At 56.4% G+C, this 25,197-nt stretch overlaps 1 protein-coding gene across 1 annotated transcript; it reads right to left on the bottom strand.

Annotated features, from left to right (window-relative positions):
- Nucleotides 1-2,677: 2,677 nt before the first annotated feature.
- Nucleotides 2,678-24,079, bottom strand: ITGB3 (integrin subunit beta 3). Its single transcript, XM_009952622.2, has 15 exons — nt 23,983-24,079; nt 18,592-18,677; nt 14,039-14,231; nt 11,761-12,013; nt 11,099-11,261; nt 10,354-10,515; nt 10,109-10,204; nt 9,806-9,895; nt 9,296-9,430; nt 8,437-8,866; nt 5,938-6,160; nt 5,652-5,752; nt 5,404-5,523; nt 4,165-4,331; nt 2,678-3,461 (listed from the first exon to the last, which is right to left on the bottom strand). Exons 1-15 carry the CDS (start codon nt 24,038-24,040, stop codon nt 3,393-3,395), a joined length of 2,346 nt encoding a protein of 781 aa, XP_009950924.1. The 5' UTR covers nt 24,041-24,079; the 3' UTR covers nt 2,678-3,392.
- Between the last annotated feature and the right edge of the window lie 1,118 nt (nt 24,080-25,197).

The raw sequence follows: 25,197 nt of genomic DNA, 5'->3' as shown, positions 1-25,197 counted from the left end.
TGGGTGAGACTCCACTTCTCCGACATTGACCTGCTTCCCTAGGACCAATAGGGAGACGTGTTTCATCTCAGAAAATTGCCTAAAGACCTGGACAACACAGTTCTGGGTTGTGAATGGGACAGAAGGCACCTTAAATCATCTCCTAGCTGCATCAGGAAGCACTTTGCTTGTTCTTGGATTTATTAGCAGACATCGGTTTACAAGAGGAGCTGACGTATTAATGGGCTCCGAGGGAGCCAACTCAGTGCTTTCAGGGATAAAAGTAGCATTAAAAAGAACCCCGGCCTCGAGTGTTGCTGCGGGAGCTCTGTCTGTGGGATGGGTTGCAGGGTGTCCCCGCTCTCTGGAAACCTCCGTGGGGGAAATTTCCCTGGGGATCCCTGTCCGCAGTGGGAGATGATCAAAAAGCAGCACACAGAGGTGGAAAGTGCCTGACTGAGCGTGTACAGACATCACCATCTAGTGGTCCCCAACACTAACAGACTCGACGCAGACCAAAATTTGCAGGTTCAGCACGTTTGGGGTTATTACCTCTCACAAAGGGCTTCTCCCAGGGAGCTGAAAGCAACGGCCACCTCCACCGCCTGCCCCAGAGGCACCTCGCCTGCTCACGCTCCTTTATGCCAGCCAGCACAGCGACACAGCCCGGATTTTGGGGTGCACCCAAGCTCACTTGCCTGGTGTCACCTCTCTCTCCCCGTTCTGCCTGATGTCACAGAGCACCTGGTGGCATCGCTAGCATTCCCAGGCTCAGCTCCCCACCATCAGCAAGCTGGGATAGGATCCAATGGGGTCCAGTGGGATGTCTAAGGCACAGGGTGGCACAGGGATGGGGACAACATCCAGGGCCTGAAGATAACTGTGCCTTCATCCCTCCGGCTGCTGCTGGCTAGTCCCTCTGCCATGCACACAGCCCTGAGCAGGATCAGCCCTGTGCAGGCTGGGGGCATCCCGCAGGAGGGACCCTCTCTGGCTGGGCTCAGTGGGGAGAGTGGGGCAGGTTCCCAGGCTGGGTGACCTGGGGTGGGTGGCTGCCCTGAGCCCCAGGGGGGCACCACACCCCTGTGGCACCATGAACTCTGCAGCATCATGGAGCGGGCGCCCAAACCAAGCGCTGCTTCAGGGCAAGCGTAGAGGGATCAGCCGAAACCCTTGCACCCCAAAATTCCTCTTCTGCTCACTCTGCGCTGGGGCAGCCTCAGCCAGCTCAGGGGTTTCATCCTGCTCCTTCATGCTGCAGCCAGGCTGTGCCTTGGACACCCCGTTGCCTGCCCCTCAGCCCACCCTGCAGCTGAAATGCTCCTCCTGGGGCCAACTCCAGCTGAGCCAAATCCAACCCAACCCCAGAGCCCGCTTGGGTGCTGGAAACACCCACCTCGAGTCCCTGCCCCATACAGCTGGGGGCACTGAGTGCTGCCCCAGGTGCCTGAACATGCTGCATGGGCTGGGGGCACCCCGTGACCCAGGGGGTGCAGGGGGGTGTCAGAGAGCTCCGTGAGCAGTTGTTCCAGCACCTTCTGTGGTCCCGAAATGCTGCTTTGAAGGGCGGCCGCTGGGTGTCCCCGCAGCCCTGTGCAACGCGGGGGCTGGGGCTGGGGGTGCAGGCAGGACCCCGCTCCCAGGTTTAACACCTTCACCCTCATCCAAGGCCCCAGCCGGCCCTAGGGCGGTCCTGCAGCTGTCCCAGCCCAGTTCCCCTCCTCTGGGGGCTTCTCCAGCAAACTGGAGAGCTCACAGGGACCTGTGGGGCAGGATGGGGGGCTGCTGGGGTTCACCCTACTTGCAATGAAACAAGGTGGCTGCCAGGAGCACCCCAATCTGCAGTGGGCTCTGGTCCACCCCATAGACCAGACACGTTATCCACCCTGAGAAGGGCAGCAGTAACAGAGCAGAGACCCCCATGGGGGGGGCCCACAGCCCTGCTCCACTGGCTCCGCTATCCCTCAGCCCATCTCAGTGCAGACCAGCTCCCCAAGTTGTGCTGGGGTGCCAGGGGCTGCCCAGGGGGCAAGAAGCCTGGGCACAGACCGCTGGTGTGGACACTGACACTGTTAGTAGTTTGAGGGTTTTTTATTTTACTTCTTTTTATTTTCGTGGTGTGAATCTCTGCCGCTCTGGTGCTGCCCATCCAACCCCCCCCGCTCCAGGGCTCAGCCCCAGCCGCTGCTGCCTGCAGCCAACCCCTGCTGGGGACAGGCCAGCCAGGGAACTGGGACACGTGGCTACCACCAGCTCAGCCCTGATGCTGTCGGGGCCCTTGGGGCCAGCCCCAGACCCGTCACAGGGTCTCTGGTTCTTTTTGGCACAATCGAGGGGAATGGAGCCACCGTGCTCTGGCTGGGGCAGGGACCAGACAGCAGCGCTGTTACAGCCAGACTCTGCTACCAGGACATTTCTTAGTTTCTCCCCGAAGAACAAACCACAGGTGATACCCAGCCCCAGGCGGCAGGATGGGGCCTGAACCCTGCCTGCTCTTCCAGAACCCTGAGCTACAACGAATACCAAGCATAATGCAGTTACGCAGCCCAAAGGGCACAGAAAAGGGAGGGAGACGGCCAGGATCAAGGGATAACAGGCATCATGAGGTTGCTGCCTGCACATCCATGTGCTTTGTGGCATGGGGACCGTCAAGAGGGACAGAGGGAAGCTCAGTACCATCCCAGGGGATGAGCCAGGCTGCAGCTGGGACCAGCACAACTGATGCTGCTACAGAGAGTGGGCTGGTAGTGCAACTTGAGTGCACGTGGAGGAAATGAGGAAGGGCACGACGATGCCGGGGCATTGGCTTTTCACCGTCTGGGGGTACAGCCACGGCAGAAATGGGTGGCTGCAAGAAGCAGGGGGCTGCAGGGTTGCTTGAGTGGTGTCCTCAACCCACAAAGGCACACAATGACTCCTGCCTGCTGGCAGCGAGTGCAGCTGCCATGTCCCGAAGGAGACAGCTCCTGTACCCAGGGGACCACATTTGTCCAGTGTGCAGGGGGACTCTCTGAGCAGGTAGAGCTTCACCAGCACGGGCCCTGGAGGAGAGCACAGCTCAGCCTTCGGTTCGAGCAGCCACTCCCAAAATCCACTTGGTCCAATGAGCACCTAACAGTTCACAGCCTTGCCAAGCAGAGGAAGTCCCATTCCTCTGCGTTCAGTGTATGGAGGGGCCGCCGGCTCCCACGAGGCGACCCACGGAGGTAAGGATGAGAGGTTTGCCATGGAAAGCACGTCCCTGCAGTTACAGTGGGGTCACGGAGAGCAGGGCTTCGGAGGCAGTCGAGGGATTGTTAAGTTACACGCAGACACACTCACACACACACACAAGCTCTTCTGTAAACCAGACTCCAGCAGATCCCACAGATCCTCAGCTGATCCCACGGCCAGCACTGGATGCAGCAGCATCCTTACATGTTCCCACGGTATGTGATGTTGGTAAAGGTAGATGTAGCCTCTTTATATAAAGGGTTGTGGCCCTGGAAGAAGAAGAAAAAAGAGCATCATCACTTTGTGCTTGGCATCAGCATTTGTTCTACTCTACAGCTAGGGAAACTGAGGCACCATTTCAGCATTGAGTGGTGGATCCATGTCTCCTGCTCAAGGCTTTGCACAGTTTGAACAGCTCCCCATAAGGTTTCAGGGGAGAGAGCAGGGAAAAGGGGCTGTGGAGGAGAGGAAAGGCAGCAGCAGCTGAGGAGTAGAAAGGCCTCCTGAAAAAGCCACCCCATCCCTCGCACTGGTGCCATCCCAGCCCCCTCCCTTGTGCTCCAGGTGCCTCAGCCCTTCCAGCATCCCGTGGTAGAGTCGGCCTCACTCATGGGATGGAAACACTGGTGTGGGCAGTGAGTAAGAGGGTCACACTGGTGACAAGTGCTTGGGTTATGCTGGAGGTGGGAAAGTCATCTGGAGCGTCTGCTATTGCCTATTCCCAGGCCCTGGGACCACAGCAGGCTCAGGGAAAGGGTGTCCAGGCTGGCAGTGTCACCCCAAGTCCTGCCTGTGACATCCTGCCATACTTCAGAGAGGAATGGGGCAAGCTGGTCCCCAAGAACCATGCCCTGGGACCACAGACAGCAACCAGGCTCTCGTGCTGGGAGCACTGGGGTTTGGATCCACTCAGCCCAGGGTCTGTGGGATTCAGGGGCTCCTGCCCAGCACACCCGACCCACTGGCACTCACCGTGTCCCACTTGGCCCTGGCCTTCTCCTCCTCGAAGCGGGCAAACTCCCGGCGGTCGTGGATGGTGATGAGGAGCTTCCAGATGAGCAGGGCAGCGAGGCCGATGAGCAGGATGGCGCCTGTCACCGAGAGCAGGACCACCAGGACGTCCGGTCCCTTCGGGCAGTCTGGCAGAGGGAGCAGAGCAGGGTTGGTGGGGCTCAGCACCCCCAGGGCAATTAAAAGCAGCTCTGAGGCTGCCTGACCATGGGTACATGGAGCTTCCCTGGTCTCGGGAAGGCTTCATCCTTCCCTGTTAGGGAGAAGAAGCCTCCACCCTTGAGAGCAGCAGGCTCTGTAGAGGAGCAGCCCATCCATGGGGTGCATGTGCTGAGATCCTCGAGCTCGTGTATAGAGGATGGGAGTCTGCACCCCTGGAGCTGTCCAGGTCAGGGGCATCACAGGTCCCATCCGTGGCGGGGGAGGACACTGGAGACCAAATCCTTGTGCTGGTGGAAGTTCATCCCCAAACCACCAGCCTGGCTGATGCCCTGCACCACCCCTGCTGTGCCAACAAACTGAGGTGGCGAGACCTGGTGTGAACCCCAGCACCCACCCTGCTCCCCCCACACGCTGCCCGGGGCTGTGCAGACACCCTGGCCCCCGCCTGCCTCTCTCCTCTGGGTGTGGGGGCCAGGGAGGATGGGCTGCAGCCCTGCTGGTGGCAGGCAGTTATATTTAATATGAAAGCTGGCAGCTGCCTTCACAGCCTTGATTTTGAAGGATCTGTGGCCGCCCAGCCCCGAGCTCAGCTAGAAATCAGACCTCGAGGTTCCTGGAGACCCTGGGGCTGCTCCGTGTGGTGGGGGGCTGCCATATCCCAGCCTCGGAGCGCAGCTGTAGCATTGCCCCTGCCCGGCTAATGGGAGCCAGTTGAGAAAAAGTCACCCCCATGGAGTCAGAAACAGGATCAGGGCGGTGGGAAGGTTGACCCCCCATCCTTGGCTTCAATGCGGGGGTGAAATAACCAAGCAACGCGGTGGGGAAATGTGAGACAGGCAGGAAATCACTGCCCCGGTGGCACGGAGCAGGGAACAAAGCAGCTCTTTAACCTTTCTCGGCCCCTGACCGTGGTGCCCCTGGTGAGCCTGGTGGTAGTGAGAGTTAGAAAAAGGACACAAAATCCTCTCATTTTTTAGCACAGAAACCCAGCGTGGCACACTGCACCTGCCCAGCCCAACTGTGACAGCCAGGTCTCACCTGGCTCCTCGATCACGTAGAGGATGGACTTGCCGCTGGAGTCCTCGTAGTACTGGAACCGCACCACGCAGTCATCCTCGTCCTTGTAGGTGCAGTTCACGGCGTCCTTGCCCCTGTCAACTGCCAGAGCGAGAGGCTCAGAGCGCCCCCGTGCCAGGGGGGATGCACACGTGGATGGAAAGCGACTGGTGGATGCAGCCCCCTGGATTTCCACGCTTCAGGGCAGGGATTTGGGTCTGCTCTCTTACCCAGTTCCTGCACAGTCTCAATCTCGTCGCGGCACATGCGGCTGCAGGACTGCTGCTCCACCAGCGCTCCTCGCTCAAACTTCTTGCACTCCACGCAATCCCTGAGGAAGAGGAGGGAGGTACCATGAGCTCCTCCATGCTCTCCCCAGGGGGACCATCACACCTTTCAGTCTCAGGCTGTGGAAATCACTGCAGTCCCAACCCAACCAGGCTGCAGCTGCTGAGAACTCTTGCTGCCAGCTCCCTGATGGGATGTGACCCATCCCAGCTCCCTGCCCCCTCTCACTTTTTTATGGTGCAGGCATCCGGGCACGTGGGACACTTCTCGCAGGTGTTGCCGTAGGAGCCAGGCTGGGTGCAGTCGCACTTGCCGCAGACGCAGGAGCCGTGGCCGCTGCACACCAGCCCGTTGCTGGACATGCACGTGTCCGTGCGGGTGGTGCAGTTGCAGTAGTCACCAGTCCAGTCTGAGTCGCACAGACAGTCCCCGCAGCTGCACTTCCCGTGGCCTGGGGACAATGCAGAGGGCATCAGGACCCTCAAATGTCCCCATAGATCCTGTTAGCAGTCACCCACATGGGATTCCCGTGTACCCAGAGTGGCAGCTCCATCTCCGTGGGCACAGCAAGGCAGGCCAACTGCCCAGGACAGCCCCTTTCCACTGTCCTTGGAGTGGGACACACAGCAGCTCACATCAAACCTCAACCTTTGCCATGTCCCCAACACTCCTCTCATTCCACCAAAACACCAAAAAACCTGCCAAATTTCAGGCTGAGCTACCCCAGCTGTGGCAGGTTGGCAGCAGCAGCTGGAGATGCTCGATCAGATCCATCTCTGGGCTAGTCAAGCTTTGATTTGGCTTTTAATTTCAGTTTGAGTCCGGACATCTGGTCAAACCCCTCAAATCCCACTCTTTTCCCAGCCCTGGACCAGGCAGGGGAAGCTGACTGCTGGGAAAAGCCCAAAAAGCTCTGCACGCTCGCTGAGACTGGTTTAATCAGACAGACAGACAGACGTGTTCAAACCCTGCCAAAGCCTGGAGCTATTTGGATTGTGGTTTGATTTTGACTCAAAGACAAGACATGGTGAGTGGTGGAAACGCCATGGAGCCGGCACACGACGACCCGTCCCAAGTCCCAGGCGCACCGAGGCACGTCGGGAACGCTGCTCCTGGCGGGGAATTGGCTGGGCGCCATCCCCACCGTGGCCTTGGGGGCACCAGCATGAGAAATAAATATGTAACCCTGTTAATGAGGAACTAGGGCTGAGTCACAGGAAAATAGCGCCACGCTGGGGGTGACAAGGCATGGAAACAGACCGGAAGGCTGGAGAGAATTGGCTCAGTGGGGTGGGATCGTTGCCAACAGGACGGGATCGGTGCCAACAGGGTCAGACAGATTGGGTTAATTAACAGCTCACCCAGGCTGGGGGCAGTGCTTTGTCATTGCCCTTTGCCCATTGTGCAAACAGGCAGTGGGAGCAGGGACAGGAACCCAGGTCCCTGAGGGCACCGAGGGACTGTTCAGGGTGGGGGAAATCCCCAGCGTTTCCGCCTCTGATATCAGCAGGTTGTTAAGATAAAGGATCAATCCCAGCAGCACAGAGGCAGCAGTGAGCTCTGAAGTTGGGCTGAGAAGCAGGTGGGGTCCCAACAACTCTATTTGGGGACATTGTGGACCAGGAACCAAGTGTCACCTGGACAGCAGGTTTCATCTCACCCACGCTGGGCTCCAGCAGAGTGGGATCAGCTTTGACCACTGATGTTTTCCTGGGGATTTTTGGGCTTGCAGCAGGAAAGTGGTGGCTTTTTTTGTCACTGTGTTAGCAGCCACCTCACCTGGGCCCACAAAGGGAGGCTGAAGATAGGAAAAGGGGTGACTACCCCTCTGTTGTTTCCCCCTTGAATCGTTTTTGGGGTGCTCTGCTCTTGGAGGGGATGTGCCATGGCTTCATGTCTTGGGCAGTGCCCTCCCTCCTCTCTCATCCCTCCAAAAAACAGGAGATGGGGCAGACTGCCAGGGTTCACTCAGATGTCCAGTGCTTACTGGAAATATGGGTGGGAGAAACCCTAGGTGAGGGTCCTGATGGGGAAGAGGCCCTGGCACATCAGGACACATGACACTGCTGTTGGGATGGGTGTTTTGCAGAGAGGCTCCTCCCCTGATCCCTGGCAGGGGATGAATACCTGGTCCTCGCTCCCCAGTACTGACAGCGGCAGCAGCCGCCAAGGCTGGAGCACACAAAAGAGATGAATATTCAGGAGGGGAGATGCTGCAAGGCCGGCGAGGGGGGAAGATTTGCTTCCCCAATGCTTTTGCCAATGGGGAGTCTTCAAGAACTGGGTGGAGGATAAAAATTGCCTCTCCCACCCCTCTCCCTCCACCCTGGGGTTTCCTCCTACAGAGCAGTACCTCTGATATGTCAGGGGCTTTGATTCGGGCAGGGTCCCTGCCCTGCACACCCCAGAGCTGCTTCCCTGGGTTCCCACCAGCCCCCCTGATAGGACTCCTGAGTCTAAGCAGGGACCGAGGTCTGCTTTTAACCCTCTAGCCCATCACCCTGCCACAGCTCTCAGGCACAGGAGGAGATACCAGCTGCCAAAAATGGAGTAGATCCCCTGGCATCCCTTCAGACCCAGGGCTGGTCCAGTGAGAGCCAAGCCTGAGCAAGCCAGAGGTTGGGACAATGCGTGGGATGAGTCCCAAAATAGCTGGTGCCTCCCTTGCCCATGAGCTCAGGCAGTGTAAATACCCTAAGCTGCCTCCCCTCCGAGCCCAGCACTCACCCGAGCACATCTGGCCCTTGAAGCGGACGCAGGAGAAGTCGTCGCACTCGCAGTACTTGCCCGTCACCTTCCCGAAGTCGCTGCTGTGGCACACGCACTGCCCGCAGATGCACTCGCCGCGCTGGCTGCAGAGGGGCTGGCCTGGCCGGGGGCTGCAGTTGTCCTGCTGCGAGGGGTTGTACTCCTCCTCCGAGCACTCGCAGTGCGAGCCCAGGCGCCCGGGGTTGCAGCGGCACACGCCGCACTCCAGCGTGCCGTTGCCTCGGCTGCAGGACGAGCTGTTGGCCTCGGCTTGGCTCTCGCAGGAGCAGTCACAGTCGAAGTTCACCTCCACCGTCAGGCTGTCCTTGAAGCCCACAGGTTTGATGGTGAAGGTTTTCTGCTGCTCCCGTGGGCATCCCCGCACCTTGGCCTCGATGCTGAAGCTCACCTGGAGGGCAGAGGGGCGCGTCGGGGTGTCAGTACCACCAGCACAGTATTGGGGTACCCACTCCAGTCCACAGCCAAGCTTAAGGAGCCCAGAAAAGGGACCCACCAGGTCTCTTTGGGCTTGTCAAAGCTGTCCCAGCATGGTTTGGGCCAGGGCACCTGCCTGCCACAGTTGCTAGGCTAAAATCCCATGCACTGTGGCCAGCAGCTTGGGCTAAAGGACCACAGAGTTTGCATCCAGCAGACTCAAAGTTTTTTCCTCCTTGGAGCCACTCAGCTGGACCCCCCTCTCCACTTCAAAGATTGCAGGGTCTGTGTCACCCAGGAGGTGGTGGGGCAAGCAGACAGTGCTGGTGAAGAGCATCAGCCAAGCTGGCAGCGCTGCTACACAGAGGGGGAGAAAACCCAAGCCCGTCAACAGGATCCTCACCGTGTCCCCGATCTTGAGCCCCATGCAAGACTTGAGCCCAGGGATGACCTCGTCGTTGAGGCAGGTGGCGTTGAAGGCCAGGGAGAGCTCTTCGGGGAGATCACGCACCTCCAGCTCCACCTTGGATCGGATTTTCTGGGGGAAGAGAGAGGAATTATGGAGAAGAAAGCACAGGCTGGGCAGGGCTCAGTCCTGGGGAAGGGTCCCCCGAGCAGCCGCCACATTGCAGCGATGCTTCCACGTGCACAGGAAAGGAGCCAAGTGCCCCGAGTCCCCCGAGTCTTTCTCAGGACTCAGCTACACTGTCCCCCACAGGGAAATATGTTTGAGGATGGGAAGGAGCAGGCAGCAGAGTGATCTCCCTTCCCTGGGGTCCCTCCACACATGAGTGGAGGCAGATGCTCACAGCTGGTCCAGGGAGGATGCTCGGGGCTGGGGGAGCAGCCAAATCTTGTAGTGTGAAACAGTGGCTATTTTGGGAGGGAGAAAGCCATCACACTGCGTACTCACCCCGTAGGCGTCCACTATAAGCTGCAAGACATTGCTGGAGTCTCTGGACAAGATGCCCACGGTTGTGCCTGGGATCAGCTCGCTGTAGTTCTGGAGAAATATCATAAGCGTGGTCTGCTCGTGACAGGAGCATGTACCACAGCTGGGCTAAACCCTGACTGGGGATACAGGAGCTTCCCAAGGAGCTTTGATAGGGCAGGAGACCACCAAGCTATGTCCAGCCACCCATGGCCAGCTGCAAGGGGGGTGCTCCTTGGGACCCACCAGCCCCCCGAGAAGGTGGCTTTGCGCAGCAGCTCTTACCTGGTAGAGGCCAACAACTGTATTCGTAACTGCAAAGATTAAGTTGATGTTCTTCTGTGAGAGTTTCTCAGTCATCAGGCCCAGAGAGGGATAGTCCTGGGAAAAAGGAGAGGCTATACCCTAGGAACACGCAGCCCCAACCACCCTGGTCCCCATCATGCTCTCCAACCACACCTGGACCACCCTATGGGAACCCTCAACAGAAGCTCTAAGCTCCACAACCCTGTGCATGGGTTGGGATTTACCAGTGTGGTAGAGGCAGAGTAGAAGTTGTCCTTGTCAATGTGGCACTGCGCATCGTTGGGCTGCACGATGCCAGCCAGCCTGCCATCCAGCGCGATGTGGGTCTTGGCATCCGTGGTGAAGACGAGTAGGTGGGAAGCATCGTTCCTCCAGCCAATTTTCTCCTGCAGCGAAAGGCAGCTCCCAGTCACGCAGCAGCACGTACCGAGGGCAGCCCTACATGCCAGCACCCCGCTACTGCCGTGGCTGCCATCCCAGGTCGTGGTTTGGCCATAGGGACCAACCACTGCAGAGGGAACCGCGGGCAATCGCTCTCCCAGGGAAGTGCTGTGTGGGTGGGTGTGGGCTGCTTGTGCAGGTGAAAGGCAGGTTTTAATTCGCTAGGGTGTTAATCAAGGTGGCTAATGACTGAGGGATGCAACCCCCCCCCCCCCATCCATTTCCAGCAAGATCAAGGTGCAGGCACAGGAGATGTCCCTTCTGGGCTGGTCACTGCAGGGCTGACACAGGATCATCATCAGTTCCCAAGTGCCTGATCTGCTCCCCTCTCCTCCCAGGACCATGTAAGAGTCCTGCTCTTCCCTTGCCTTGGCTGTTGTCCTAGTTGAATGTTCACCCTCTCCAGATCTGAGACCTGCAGCTGCCCCAAGGGCTTATGGTCCTGTCCTGGTAGGGCTGAGTGGTCTCTGCTAACCCACCAGACTGATGACCCTCTCCCAGTCACAGCCAGGCCTTCTTGCCCCTTACATCGCACACGGTGGCCTGGATGATGGCATCAAAGCCTCCCTCGGGTGCGTCGCGGTTCCGTGAGACTTTCTGCTTCTGCACCTCCTCGTTGAAGCGAGTCACCTCATTCGTGAGCGACAGGACGTGTTTGTAGCCAAACATGGGCAGGCAGGTTTCCCCGATCCTGTGGGGGGAGAGCAGTCAGGGCTCACAGGGCTCTTCTGGCTCCCAATCCCACCCTGTAGCCATCCTACGTCCCATGGCCCTCTCCACGATGCTTTGGAGGGACCCAACCACCCCAAGAGCCCAAGGACACAGCCAAAGGCTGGTGAAGGACCTTTCAAAAATCACATGTTTAGAGATGCTGGGCTCAGGTCAGCTCCCAGCTCTGTCCCGCTGGGATTTTTAGAAGTCACATTCTTTGCGCCTCAACAGCTCTCCTGAAAAAATGATATAAAATTTTTGGTTCCCTTAAGAGCTTTTCAGTTGCAATGGCATTTGTGGTTTAGACTTGCTCATCCTCCCTGTGCCAGCAGTACCTGCAGTGCAGCACGATTTAAACCCTGCCCAAAATCAGGCACCCAACTCCCTGCTGAAATCCATCGATATGTATTTCCAGTCATGTTCCAGTGATGTCCCATTAACTTCCGGCCCTTCCAGGACTCCCTCAACCTGGGACTTACTCATAGCAAGGGTTTGTGATGGCTTGCGGAGGAGAGATATACATGTAGGGAGAAATGGGCTTGTCCACAAAGGCCCCGAAACCGATGCGTAGGTTACTAGTGAGCTTGCGCATCTTGTTGGCCAGATTTGTGCCCAAGTTCTGGATGTTCCTCAGATCGTCCTTCATGGAGTTGGACAGGTCCATCAGGTAGTAGATGTCCACAGGGTAGTCTTCCACTTGACGCACTTTGACGCGAAAGATCTGGGAGTCATCTGGAATGTGACAGGGCAACAAAGTGAGAGATCCTCCCCCGGGATGAGCAAAGGGGGCTCACCGCAGGACTAGGGGGAAAGTCAACCTACGGGGTCGGCAGGAACCCAAGGAGATGCTTTAAAGCTGCTGGGAGGAGAATATCACAGTTAAACAGACACAAAGGGGCAAAGCCCTTAGGGCAGGGCGCTTGCACAGGAGTCATGCTGTGCACCCTCTGGAGACTGGCAAATGCGGCTTATGGCTTCTGTTCTCCAACCCTCTCATTACCAGGACATGAGCAGATCCTCTGCTCACAGCTGGCCCCCCAAGCTGTCCTATTTGAACAGCGTGAACAGCACATGCTGGATGGAGTGAGTGAAACACCCAGCGTGTGGGCAGCAGGTCTTACAGAAATTACCATGGGGCTGCATGGCTGCTTCGGACTTCGCTGAGCTCCCAAGGACTCCGAGGATCTCCCAGGGCCTCCCCTATCCCTGTTCCTTCCCTCTTCTCTTGGCTTCTCCCAACCCCTTCTGGGAAATTTTTGGTGAAACATTTTCCATTGAAACAAAAACCTCCTTAGATAGAACCTTCTGGGGAACAGGCCAGTTTCGATGACTTTTGCACTTCCAAAAAAAAAAAAAAAAAATTTGAAGTTCAGGTTGACCTTTTCTTTCTGCCTTTTAAAAGGGACAAAGGTTCTTTCTTGCTGTTCTTTGAAACGCCTTCTTTGAAACGTAAGCTGGGGCACAGCTGCAGCCTTCTCAGAACACCTCAAATGTTAAGGAAAAAAAGCTTTAACTGAACTTAGATTGTTATTGTTTTCATATTTCCTTCTAAACCTACATGTCACATTCTGACTTTCAGGATAGAGAAAATTTCAAAATCTATGAGAGCTCAAAGAGCTCCATCCCCCCTCCAGCTGCAGACCACCACGCAGCCAGGGGTCCCAACTTTGTGGCCAGACAGTATCTGTTTCTCCTTGCTGAGCTAAAAACGTGAGGGCCCTGAGCTCGTGCGACATGGGCTGTGACCTGTCCTACTTGCATCCTTCAGCATTTGGTCTTGATTCGTGAGTCAAGGCAGATGACTCCTGCCAAGCCTTCTTGGTTGGGCAGAGGTGATCTCAAGCTGGGGTTTTCTTCTCCTGCTTCCAAGCAACAGGGCCCTAATGGCACTGCATGCTGTTCCTGTCCAGAGCAGCACACCTACCTGCCTCCTGCCAAGTATCTTTAGACCCAAACAGAGCAAGGGCCACTCAGCAGTTGCATGCCCCCATGGCATGGGGACACTTCAGACTGCTGTCATTCAGGTGGGTCAGGACTCCTCTTGGCCAGGCCCAGGGATACGCAGAGCGTGCCACATGCTACCAGCCACTGATACCTGGCCCCGAAGCTTTAGTGAGCACAAGGAACCAAAATTGTTCCTGCTGAGACTGGAAGAATCATCCATGAGTGGGTGGCCAGGGGTGGGCTACATGAGGGGCAGAGCACCGTGATGGCACCACTTGCTCCACATTCCCCAAACCAGTTTGGTGACTGCAGGTGATGCCTGTTAGTTTTGCCTCCTGCCTAGCATCGCTTGAAACTCCTCCGTGCTGGCAAACAAACCATCACAGTTAATTGGCTCCAGCCTGCCTGACTGAAAGAGCCTGGAAAATTACAGGGACCTGTTGGCAGGCCAGCCTTGCCAGCTGCTCTACAGCACGTTAAGCATGAGCTGACTTCCACCAAAGCATTCAGAATGCAGCAGCAGTGGCTAAGGTCTAAATGGCTTTATAAAATAAGCCCGTGAGTTGTTGAAATTCAATTCCACCCTGCCCCTTGGGATATGGCAGGACCAAGCCAAGGGACTGAGCAGCAGAAATCAGCTCGCAGAAAGCCTGGCTGCCCATCAGGGATATTCCCAGCGAGTTTGGTGCAGCCTCCACATGGACATGAGACAGCCTTGGCCAGCGAGGCAGACTGATGGCTCACTCATTGCTTGTGCCCTTTGAGTTACTCCCACTGCATCTCCCCTTCCTGCAGCACTTTGGGAGCTCTTACCCGGCCGCAGGTTCAGCTGTATTTTCTGGGGGCTCATCTGGGTAGTGGTGGAGCTCCCTGAGCCCTTGTCACTGAGGGGTTTGTTCTCCAGGATGGTTACACTGCTGATGGGGAACTCGATGTAGTCCTTCCCGCAGCCGTTACGCAGGAGATTGGCACGCAGGTCACAGCGAGGGGAGGACGGCGCCAAGCCCTGCAGGAGAGGGACACGGTCAGGAGCCAGTTTCCCATGGGAATCCCCAGGGTTGTGCTGGGAGGAGGGGAGAGGGCCCCTTTTCCCTGGAGAGCTGCTGCTTTATCACACCTAATGCAAGACCAGGGTGAGAGGCTCTTTGGGGAACGCAGTCTCTGCTTGAGGCGGGTGGCAGACAGAGGGCATCTGGGATCAGCAAGTTCTGCTTGGGACCAGAGCAGCTTCTGGTCTGCTGTGCTCCATAGGGGAGCTCAGCAACCCCTGCCAAGAAGGAGCGATGGATAACACATGCCTGCCAAAACCCCTGCTGACTTCTAGCAGCTGGAGCCTCAGGGTTGGTTTTTGGCTACGTGGGGTGGCTAGAAGAGGGTGAGGTGGGATGTGAACATGCCAGGCTGGGGGTGAGGGGTGGAGTCTGGGACTTTTTTAAAATTTATTTTCTAAACTAGCAAAACATGAGCCATGTTTCCCCCCCATTTTCTCAACATGTGTTGTTAGAAACCTCACCACAAGCAAGGAACAAGCCCCGCTGTGGGCGAGCCCATTGCACGAAATGGCACTTGGTTCCTGTCCGAGAACAGTTCAGGCTTATCTCCAGCTCCCCAGCTTCCTGCCGGACGGAGCTGGCCGGAGGAAAGGAAAACCAAAAAAGGAGTGAAAGAACAAAAAGGCAACGGGGCGATGGGAAAAGCCATCAAGTGCCCATCAGGGGCAGGAAGAACAAAGTGTGGAGTCATAGTGGGGCTCCAGCCCCATCCCTCCTTTCCTAGAAAGCTCCTGGCTCCTCACCCTTATCATGGCGCATTCAGAACTGCTCTGACACTCTGGTTTCTCTTGAAGACAAATATGGGAAGAATTTCTCTCCCAGCCCAACGCTGCCAGGATCTGCTGCCGCAAGTTCCCGGCTGGGCAGCAGCCGCCCTCCCCTCCAGGGAATTTCTCCACCTCCTTCCTGCAGCCCAAATCTTTCTGCAGTCAAAGTCCTGCAGCAGATGACCTGAACAACTTTTCCCTGCAGCAAACAGGGGTGGCACAAGTCCTGGTGCAGCTGGTTCAGCTCCCTCCTTGCTCCTGGGAAGCTGGATCTCAACGCTGCACCTCCCAGCACTGGAGAGGTTCCCCATCCAGAATGTTGGCTCCCCCAGCTTCAGGCTGACTGAACCCAGGAATGAATTTGTGTGTTTTAAGCAAACAGGCAGAAAAATGCAAACAGTGTCAGGAGGCTTTGGCTGGCCTACAGCCCTCTGGAAACAGTGGCCAAGCCATAGCCAGAAAATACATCAGCAGGCGTGTTCCTCCCCCGCGGCTTCTCGCTCCCACCCTTGCTGCCTGGACAACATACTGTCGGTGAAGAGGACGAGTCAGCCCTCTAAATTAGCTCCCTTGCACCCACCCACCCCATAGGCTTGCCCCACGGGGGTCTCTGCTGTGGGAAGAGGTGCCTGGTGTACTCCACATCCCAATCATCACGTACATTCCTGTCTCGGGCAAGGAAGTCACTGGAAAGATATGTGGGTGAAAAGCAGGCTGGGCAGAGAGGTTTAACTGTGGTTCTGGGCTCTTGGGTGATACCTGGAGATCCTGAGGAGGTCCCAGGACCTCAGAGGCCATGTAAGCACCTCATGGGATTAGCAGCATCATTCCTACTGTGATGTTCCCATGGAGAAGCTATTTAACCCCAAGGCTGCATCCTTCCCCCTTCCCTGGAGGGCCAAAGACCACGATTGGCTCAGGATGCACAAGAACCTCCCACACAACAAAACTACTGCAAAAGGCAAAGGACATTTCTGCCATCAACAGGGCATTTGGCTATGAGGTCCTCACAGCCCCCAGCCTTTCCCCCCCCCCCCCCCCCCCCAGTCTCTGTAGGTTTGCAGACTCAGCGGCTTGGACACAGCCCCAGGTAGGAGTGACCCAGAGGGAGCCCAGGCTTGCTGGTGACAAACTCTCAGTGGAGGGACTTCATCCGCTGACACACACCCTGCAAACCCTGCTTCCCTGGCAGCACAGCCCTGCCAGCATCAGCTCCCCATTGCCCAGAGGGTGCGGGTACGTGTTCCCACCCCTCTGTCACAAGCCATCCCACAGCCCTTAGCCGAGATGCTCCCCAGCTCCACCTCCCCTTTGGGCACCTCTGTCCCACTGAAGGGAAGGAGGTTTCACAGCTCAAGCTCCCTCCAGGAGAGAAAACATGATGATTTTATCCCAATTGCTACCTCCAAACCCTGTGAGGGGAGGGTCAGGTAGGGCACTGGCAGAGCCAGCTCCATCCCCAAGCTCCCTCGCTGCTGGGCAGGGAGGCTGTGGGAAGTCACACATCCCCAGGGCATCTCTATTTTCATCTCGAAGGCAACCACATGCAACATCAGCTTCTCTGCAGGAGAGCTCCTGGGAGGACCCAAAGCACACATTCCTCTGTGGATTAAGCTAAAACCTTCCAGCATCTTCTCTACAATCAAGCCCTGGTCCAGACTTGCCTCCACCTTTCCTCCAAGGAAATGTGAGCAGGTGACATTTTGGGTGGGTGAGACCCTGGAAGATCTGTCACAATACTCTCCAAAGTGATTCTAGAGCCATATCTCAGTGTTAAGTCTTGGCTAACTTTTTCCAAAACAAAAAGCGAGTGGATGGGCTCATCTTTTTGTTGGTAAGAGTGGTCAAGTTTTCTGAAGAAAAAAAAAAACCCAAACCCAAGAAACCAACAACTCAATTCTTCTCTGCATCAGTGCTCAGTGCTCACAGGAATTCACAATGAAATCCTTCTCCTGTCCAAAGCCAGGAGGGAGCAGGAGTAACTGATAACCCCAGGCTCCACAGGAAGGCAGTGTGGGTGGGAAAGGGCTGCCGTGAGAGCAGAAGGAGCACAAAAAAGGGCACTGTCCCTTTAAAAAAAGGGGGGGTCAGTATCAGAGACCTTCCCCACCCCAGGGAAATTAAACAAACCCACAGAAAAAATCCTCATTTGCTAAATTAAGACAATGTGGTCCAGATGTTGGAGGCAGAGTTGCCAAGCAGCGCTTGCACAGCCTGGATCTCCAGGGGCTGGTTGCTGGCAGCGGGACGCCTCCCTCGCTGCTTGTCACGTCTGTCCGTGAGCACAGCCCTGAGGAGCACTGGAAATATTTCCTTTTTTGGAAACCTTTGCTGATTTGGAGAAAAAAAACCCCACAGCCCCCACTGCAGTGTCAAGACACCAACCCAGCTCAGGATCAGTGGCTGGGAAGGAGCAAGCCCAGCCTAAGCAGCCGTTTCCCCTCTGGAGAGGGAAGTGGAGACGCCTTATCACGCTGCAAGTTTCAGCCACTCCTTGTAGGAAATAACACACAAGCATCTTTATTCTACCACATACCGAGATCCCCCGGTGGTATCTGATGGACACAGCAAGTGGAGGCATCCCCTCCAGATACGCACTGGCCCCAAAGCATTGGGCCATGCAGGCACCATCCAACAGCATTTTCCATCTTGGATTGCTTTTTCCCAGGTCTTTTCCCAGTCCTGATGGGCACCATGGCTAGAGGAAGCAGGGTTTCACCAATGGAGAAGCAGAAAAAGCAGGAAAAGCCTTGCCAGAGGGGCACTGCTCCCGCTGAAGGAGGTTTCATCACCTCTCCCCATCCCTGCCTCACCTCTCCTTGTCTCTGCCCTGAGGCTGCTCTCCCACTTGTTGGGAAACTCCATCCTCTTACCTCACCAGTGGACCAACCCCCAGGGCAGCATTTCTGGAGGGGAACGTGGCAGATCTTCCAGGTTCTCACCCACTCGAACAGGGTGATTTGAGAGACACAGCTCAGCTCTCACATCCTCCTTAGCTCCGTAGCCAAAACCAAGCACCTTGTCTTCCTTCTCCCCCTCTTTCCCATAAAAAAAAAAAAGGCTTTTAAACCCAAACCCCAACTTCTAATCAGTATTTTTTCTTCCTCCCACCAGGCCCCCTTCCCTTTCCAGCCCTTTCAGCGATTAAACTGCTTTAGCCAGAGCTTTACAATAGGTTTTCAAGAATCAAACTAAAAGTAAACAGTTTTCAAATGTATGGGTTTTTTGAGAAACAAAGTGAATTCCCAGTGGAAACATCAGCATTTCCCAGCCAGCTCCATGTAGCCCTTGGCAATACACTCAGATAAGGGGCAGATCTTTGAAACAAGGCAGGAACGGGCAGCCCAGGCCCCATGATGTGTATCTCAAGCTGTGGTCAGAGCCAAATGCCACCGAGGAATGTGTTTAGACATGGCGGGAACAGATGGAGACTGAGCTTGTGGCTGTAACACAGGGACCACAGCCCAAAAGCTCATCCCTTCCTACACATCCCCTGTTGTGCTCAGGGAAGGGCTTCAGCCCTGCTCAGCCTCCCCCCAGCTCTTACCTCTCCAGAGCACCAGGCGCAGAGGGGGCTCACAGCCAGGCACTGCTTGCAGGAGTTCACCCCACGGGTGGTGCAGATGTTACCCCCTGAAACAGCAAAGCAGAGTGGTTACAACTTGCAGAGCCCAAAATCCACATGGGTGCTGAAGTCTGAGTGCTCAGCCAGGAGCTTCATGAGCAGCCATCACCCCCATCCCATCCCATCCCATCCCATCCCATCCCATCCCATCCCATCCCATCCCATCCCATCCCATCCCATCCCATCCCATCCCATCCCATCCCATCCCATCCCATCCCATCCCATCCCATCCCATCCCATCCCATCAAGGCTCAAGGCTCTACCCTCCCCACTGCCTCCTTGCCCCTTTTATAACCACCTCCCCAGCCCGGTACCAGCTGGGCTTCATCCTGCCCAGGACTGAGCATCGTTTCCCACCTGCCAGCTCCTTAAAGGGTCCCCCCATCCCTGCAACATCACACGTGTTGGAGCGAAGCCCCCACTGCTGGCCGGGGGGGGGGGAGCATCTCCCCTTGTGCCTCCCTGCAGACATTTTGGGGCAGCGGGGAGGGCTAAGGGGTGAATTCCCAGGGGTGCAGTGTGGTACCCACAGCCCTGCCAGCGGCTGGGGAACTGCTGCCTCTTCCCACCGCCCCCACCCAGGGTGGTCAGTGCCTTGTTGTGCAGGCACTAAACCCGACGGCTGGTCTTGGCTCGGGTTCAAGGGAAGGGAAGGGAAAGAAGGGGAGGGAAAGGGCATGAGTCCAGAAACGTGCTGGTGGTGTTTTGTGCCGATGGCCTGGGCAAAGGTTGGGCTCTATCCGTGGAAGTGGCAGTGGGGACTTTTGGAGACGCACGCTGGCACCAGTTGTGAAGGTCAGAGGCCAGCAGGTCCGTGTGGGGGATTAAAGGGCCCCAAAATGCCTGCAGGGGCCCCAGGGCAGTGCCAGTGCCTGCCAGGGCAGGAGGAGCTCCTCCAGCAGAGGCAGGACCGTGCAGCTCTGCGGTTCTGCTGCCGATGCGGCAAGCGGCTGGGGGCACGGCTGCGGTGGCGGCACCCTCGGCTCTGTCTCCCTCCTGGGGCACAAGCATCTCAGCAGAGTTTTAGGAGTCCCCAGGCAAAGCAGACCACAGCCATGTGCCAGCTTGGCTGAGGGAGCGCTGGAGCCCTGGGGGATGCCAGCATGGAGCAGCAGGTGCCGGGGTCTCCTCTTTGCCTTGTGTGTGTCCCCCCCCATCCCCGCTCAGGGCTCTCCCCAGCAGCTGCAGGCAGAAAAAGCGGCGTTTTCCACAGCTTCAGGAAATGCAGCACAAAGCAGAAAGCGGAAATGGTGGAACAATGTCATCGGGTCCTTGGGCAGAACCACGGTGATGGCACCGTGAGCTCATGCCCACTGGCACGCAGCCTGGGAGCACGAGCGTGCACGCGTGCGTGTCTGTGTGCGTGCATGACGGTGTGTGGCGGCTGCGTGTGTCCGTATGAGGGGGGTGTCACAGGCTGAGCTGGACACTGGCTGTCCCAAAGGCCGGTGGCTACTTGGGGACGTGCCCCAGGGCACCAGGGCCAGTGTGCCCCACCGGCCCTCTGCCACCCGCGCTCCCTGCTTGTCCCATGCAGAGGGACTAAACTAAAAGCTAAACCCCAACTGCCTGGCTCAGCACCAGCTTTGGGGCGACATCCACTCCCAGAGCCCTCTCCATACACCAAAATACCCAGCGGCAGCACGTGAGGGCGGGAAAGATTTTAAACTGAGCATCGCCCCAAAGAGCGACAGGTTGATCTCCGGCGCTTTCTGCACCGAGGAAACAGAGCGCTGTGTCAGCAGGAATATCGGACCCTTGGGTGGGCAGGTCTGGATAGCGGGATGGGGGAAGGCAAAGGGCTCTCAGAAAGCAGCAGCGGCACCGGCAGCGCTGGCTCCTGCTCCTGCCGCGTCCGTGTGAAATCCCTCCCGCCTTGCCAAGCGCCGGCGGCTGCAGCCCAGCGCCGGGGCGCGTGCCTTGGATTTGCGCTGTGCCGTGCAGCTGGGAGCCAGCTCCGGCGTGGCTGGCAGCGGCTCAGCCCTCCGGGGATGGCAGGGGAGGAATTACCCTGGCAGCCCTCGGGGATGGCTCTGGCAGCTCGAGGGGCTCAGGATTAAACTCTCAGAGCTGCCAAGCCCAAGGCCACGTGCCCAAACATGGGAACAGCTTCCAAAACTGCACGTCCCTGGGGAGCCCCGATGCTTTGATATCTGGACCAACACTGTGGCCCTTCGGTCAGGGATCGGGGGAGAGGTGCCAGGTAGCTGCCTGCCCTGTGCCAGGAGTTTCATCGCTTTCTGCTCTCGTGTCCCTCCCTGTAGTGGCCATGTCCCACGTCTGACTCTGGGTTGTAGCACCCAGTACCACCAGCAATGCTCCCGGCCCAGACTCCTATTTAATGCCATTGTGGGGTTTATTTCCTCAGGGGTGGACTTTAGCTTGCCCCAGGATGGTTTGGTCACCCAGCAGCGCCCCAGCACCCAGCTTGCTGGGGAATTGCAGAGCTGACAAGGGCCCCTGCCACCCATGGGTGCTCCAGCCACACTCCCAGCCAGGGGACGGGACACAGGGCTCACACCAGCATCTGGGAGGTGAGACACATTGTCCAAACCCTATCTGAAACAGGTTTCCCCTGTGACTTGAGCCAAGTCCTTCAGTTGCTCCCTGACTCAGTTTCCCCTGTGCAGTGTTAACCCTGGTCTCAGTGAGACTCAGCTGTACTCAAAGACGATGTGGAGCATTTCTAAGCTTGTATCTGCCGGCCAAGTCCCCGGCTGCCTCCGCTTTGCCTCCTTGTGCTGCAAAACCTGAGCTCTGGGGCTAATGAGCCCCAGGACTGTCCCTTTGGGCTGGAGAGCTCATCTGCTCCCCGGCATTTGGTACAAACTACCTCCTGCCTCTGTGCAGCCTCTGGGCCCTGGTCGTTTCCTTTCCTCCCCTCCTGCTACCACCCCACAGCCTGCGGGTCCTTGATCTGGTGTCCCCCCTCCATGCTGGAGATATAAACCCAATTTTCAGGTTAATTTCGGAACGAGGGCCACAAGCCAGGCTGCCCTACCTGGGCAGACCTGCGGCCCTGTGGCTGGGGAGCAGAACATGGGGTTAAAAGGGGCTGCAGCACGGAGGGTCCCTGCGGGAGGGGTGCTGCCATGCCTCGGGCTGCCCTGGAGTCTATCGTCCCATCATGCCACCGTGCCATTGCCGGCAGTGGTGGCTTTGCCCAGGGGGTCCCTGCAGATCGCTACCTGCCCCCTTGGGCTGCCCGAAGCAGCCTCATGGCCCCATGGTCTCCATCGCTCCATGACCGAGACACATGCCCAGGAATGGAGGACACTTCCCCAACCTCCAGCACTGTATGGAGCCATTCTTGGCTGCACATAACCCAGGGCTGGATGGAGCAGGGTGATCCCTTCCCCCTGGGAAGGGGCTGAAATCCCCCGGGTGCCATTGGTGATTAACACAGGGCAGTTATCACCATCCAAACATGCGGCTCCTCCTGCTTCGAGCAGGCAGCCTCACCCCCCTCACTGTGGGGAAAAGTCTCTATTTTGGCATTTCCAGCACTGCTTGCGTGGCTGGATGCAGGGTGCGGTGTCAGGAGGGCTTTGTAGGGGGAAGGCAGGGAGGGGGGACCTTGGGGTGATGTAGGAACAAAAACATAGGTGGAGGAAAGCAGAGGATGCTGCAGCTTGAGCCCACTTGGGTTTTGGCCCTCTGAGTGCCCAGCAGCGCTTCCCGGGCTCAGGATGCTGCCTGCCTGTGAGCAGGTTAACAAGATTCCAGCACAGCCTAAACTAATAAATTCTGTGGTTTCTAGTTCTCTCTTTTTTTTCTTTTTTTTTTTTTTCATTTTTGGGGCTTGTTTTTCCAGTCATAAAAACTAATAAACTGAAGTACAAAAGCTGCATTTTTTTACTACAAAAGCAGCTGGTCTCATATAATGATCTGATCTTAAAGACTCAGGCTTTAAAAAAAAAGAAATCCTAGCGCATGAAATACAGGGAAACAGGAGAGAGACTGGGCAGCATGGGAAGAACCTGCCTGGGGCTGGGCAGTGTGGCAGCCCCCTGACCAAGGTGAAATGATGCACTTGAAATACCCCAGACGTCTGTGGCTGAGCATCACCCTTCCCCGGCTGGAGAAAATTACTCAGTCCCCAAGCTGCACTCCAAGTAACCTCCTCTACGTACTGCATGAGCCAGCCACACACTTTGTTTTTTCCCCCTCTGCCAATTTAAGCAAGAATGTGCACACAGAAAGCTTGATAAAAATATTGTAGAACACTTGATAAAGATATAAACCATACTTAGATCCTCTCTGGCCTTTCTGCTGGACTGAGCGATAAGGATTTGGGCTTTTCTGGCTGGTCTCCTGCCCACGCCATCCTGGGGCTGTGTCTTTTCTCTGAACCTCTCCCTGTCTGCCAGCATCTTCCCAGAGAGAGGATGCCCCAAACTGAGCTCAGCTGATTATGGGCACCGATGCACAGGACCGGAGAAATCACCTGCACAGCCTCAGACTGCAGGTCTATAAACTCAGACTCTTCCCGGGGTTATCCTGTGTCCTGTACTGATGACAGCTGCTCCGGCAGCAGATCAGAGCCTCAGGCTGTTCCTGGGAATTCAACAAATTCTGGAATTCTTTAGACAGAACAGTGTTGCCCCAAACCTCCTGGAGAACAGTAGGACTGCTTCATAAATCAGGAGCTGAAAACACCACACCATTTTGCAGTTGCAAGGTTTGCTTTGAGCCCCAGAAACACACCTGGGAGGAGATAACACTTTTCTAGGCTACTTCTCCACACTTCAGACATTGGAAATTTTTTTTCTGAATACAAACTACACTTGTCCTGAAATCACCCGATGCCAGAAATCAGGGTTTTAAAAGAAAAGCTCCAAAACAGCATGAGAGGAAAACAAGACGTAAATACACCCTATGGTACATAGGTACAGTGACGACCTGCTCTGCAAACTCCCCCAGCCTATATTCTGTTTATGAAGGATGGAGCCCAAGTCACACCCCAGTTCTTCCATTACAAACCAGCACCCAGAGCCAAACACTGCGTAGGTAGAGAATATAAACGTGCCACATCTAGTGCAATAACACACCAAACCGTGTCTTGACCCTGTAACATCTTTGAGAAACCCTCCTGGCCCTGACCCCGCAGAAGCCCAACTGGCTTGAGCGGTGCTTTGTATTTGGGAACCGTGCCAAGGTTTCAGGCTGCCAGCTCCCCCTCCGAGCAATTTTCCCAGGATATTACAGACCCTAGGAATGCAGAAAGTCCTGGGATTTTGGGAAATCACAGGCAACATAATCGCTAAATGACCTGGCTTTAAGCAAGTGACTATACCCGGGCTGTAAACCTACCCCAGCAGCCAGCAGCGCAGAGCACGAGGATCCCAACAGCCGTGTAGAGTTTTCCCATCTTCTCCTCCGAGCCCCGAACGTGGGGGGCTGCTTGGGCCAGCCCCGCCGTGAGCGATGGAGAGCAGCTCTGAGGCAGCCAGAGGTTTTGAGCAGTCCAGGAGATGAATCATGAGTCTGGGTGGATGACACACATGGTGAGCGGGGCTGGCTGGAGGAAACTGCGCTGGCTTGTCACTCAGTTTTGAGTCAGGGAGTGCCCCCACCCGCTCTGCCTGCAGATCCTCATGCTTTTTTTCGCTCTCTCAGCTCAGACAAGGACCTAATAAACCCTGGCAGCAAGTACACTGGTGACCTACAGCCCTGGGGCTGGTAACAGGCTCTTTCCCATAGGCTCTTTTCCCTGGTTTTAATTCCTCACAAACTCTTGCTCACTCCCTCCTTTCATTAACTCTTGCATGAAAGGCAGCCTGGGTTTTAAACCCAGGCTGAGCTGCCTCTGAGTTCAAGGATTTAAGGGGAAATAGAGAGCAAATACGTACTGATATGAGTGTGTGGGTTCTCAGCTCCCCACCCCAGAGGACTGGTGCAAATGGGGATCTCTACTGAAACAGAGCTGGGAGCTGAGTGAGACCTAGCCAAAAATTGGACCTGGTGAAGCCAGCAGTTTGGGTATAAACCTGGACACAGCAAAGGGAGGGAAGTTCAGCTCTGAGTTAGATAATTTGGACTTGATTTTCTTCTCACTTGTATTGGTTTTTTTCCCCCTCTGTGTCCTCAGAAATTCCTCCTCTACCGAGCAAGTCCAGGGAGTCAGATCTGCACAGGAATTGTCCCTACTGAAATGCCAGACCTGCTTGGGGGTGCCTCCCGAAGGGGTTTATAAACCTCTTGTTCCCCTGCAATACCAAGGTCCTACTCAGAGATGGGTAAACTGAGGCACTCAAAATACAGGCTGGAGGGCAAAAAGGAGAGAAAGGCTCTTTCCCTGGAGCCCTGGGTTGCTCTCTCCCACCAGGTGACAGGGGCTGGGGATAGCAACAACACAAATCTGGGTCAAGATGATCCAACACACAGAAATGCCCGACAGCAGAAAACGAGCTTGTGTGGGTGCTGAGAGCTGCAGCTGCAGCCTGGCAGTGCTGGATGCCGTGAGGTGACGTTCAAGGTGCTGTAGGAGACCCACAGCCCCGTGCTGGGAGAGATGGGGATGATGGC

Source organism: Leptosomus discolor, chromosome 25 (genome assembly GCF_034619465.1).
Source record: "Leptosomus discolor isolate bLepDis1 chromosome 25, bLepDis1.hap2, whole genome shotgun sequence".
Lineage (NCBI taxonomy): Eukaryota > Metazoa > Chordata > Aves > Leptosomiformes > Leptosomidae > Leptosomus > Leptosomus discolor.
Note: the sequence above shows the minus strand (reverse complement) of the source record. Positions and strands in the feature narration are given on the sequence as shown.

Bases quoted from the DNA above. Each gene is read 5' to 3' on its own strand.
- ITGB3 (XM_009952622.2), bottom strand. From the start codon at position 24,040: ATGGGAAAACTCTACACGGCTGTTGGGATCCTCGTGCTCTGCGCTGCT. The intron at 6,161-8,436 runs GTGAGTGCTGGG...CATTGTCCCCAG, and splicing joins CAAGGGCCAGATGTGCTCGG to GCCACGGGAAGTGCAGCTGC. The intron at 3,462-4,164 runs GTGAGTGCCAGT...TTCTTCTTCCAG, and splicing joins CCAGGGCCAAGTGGGACACG to GGCCACAACCCTTTATATAA.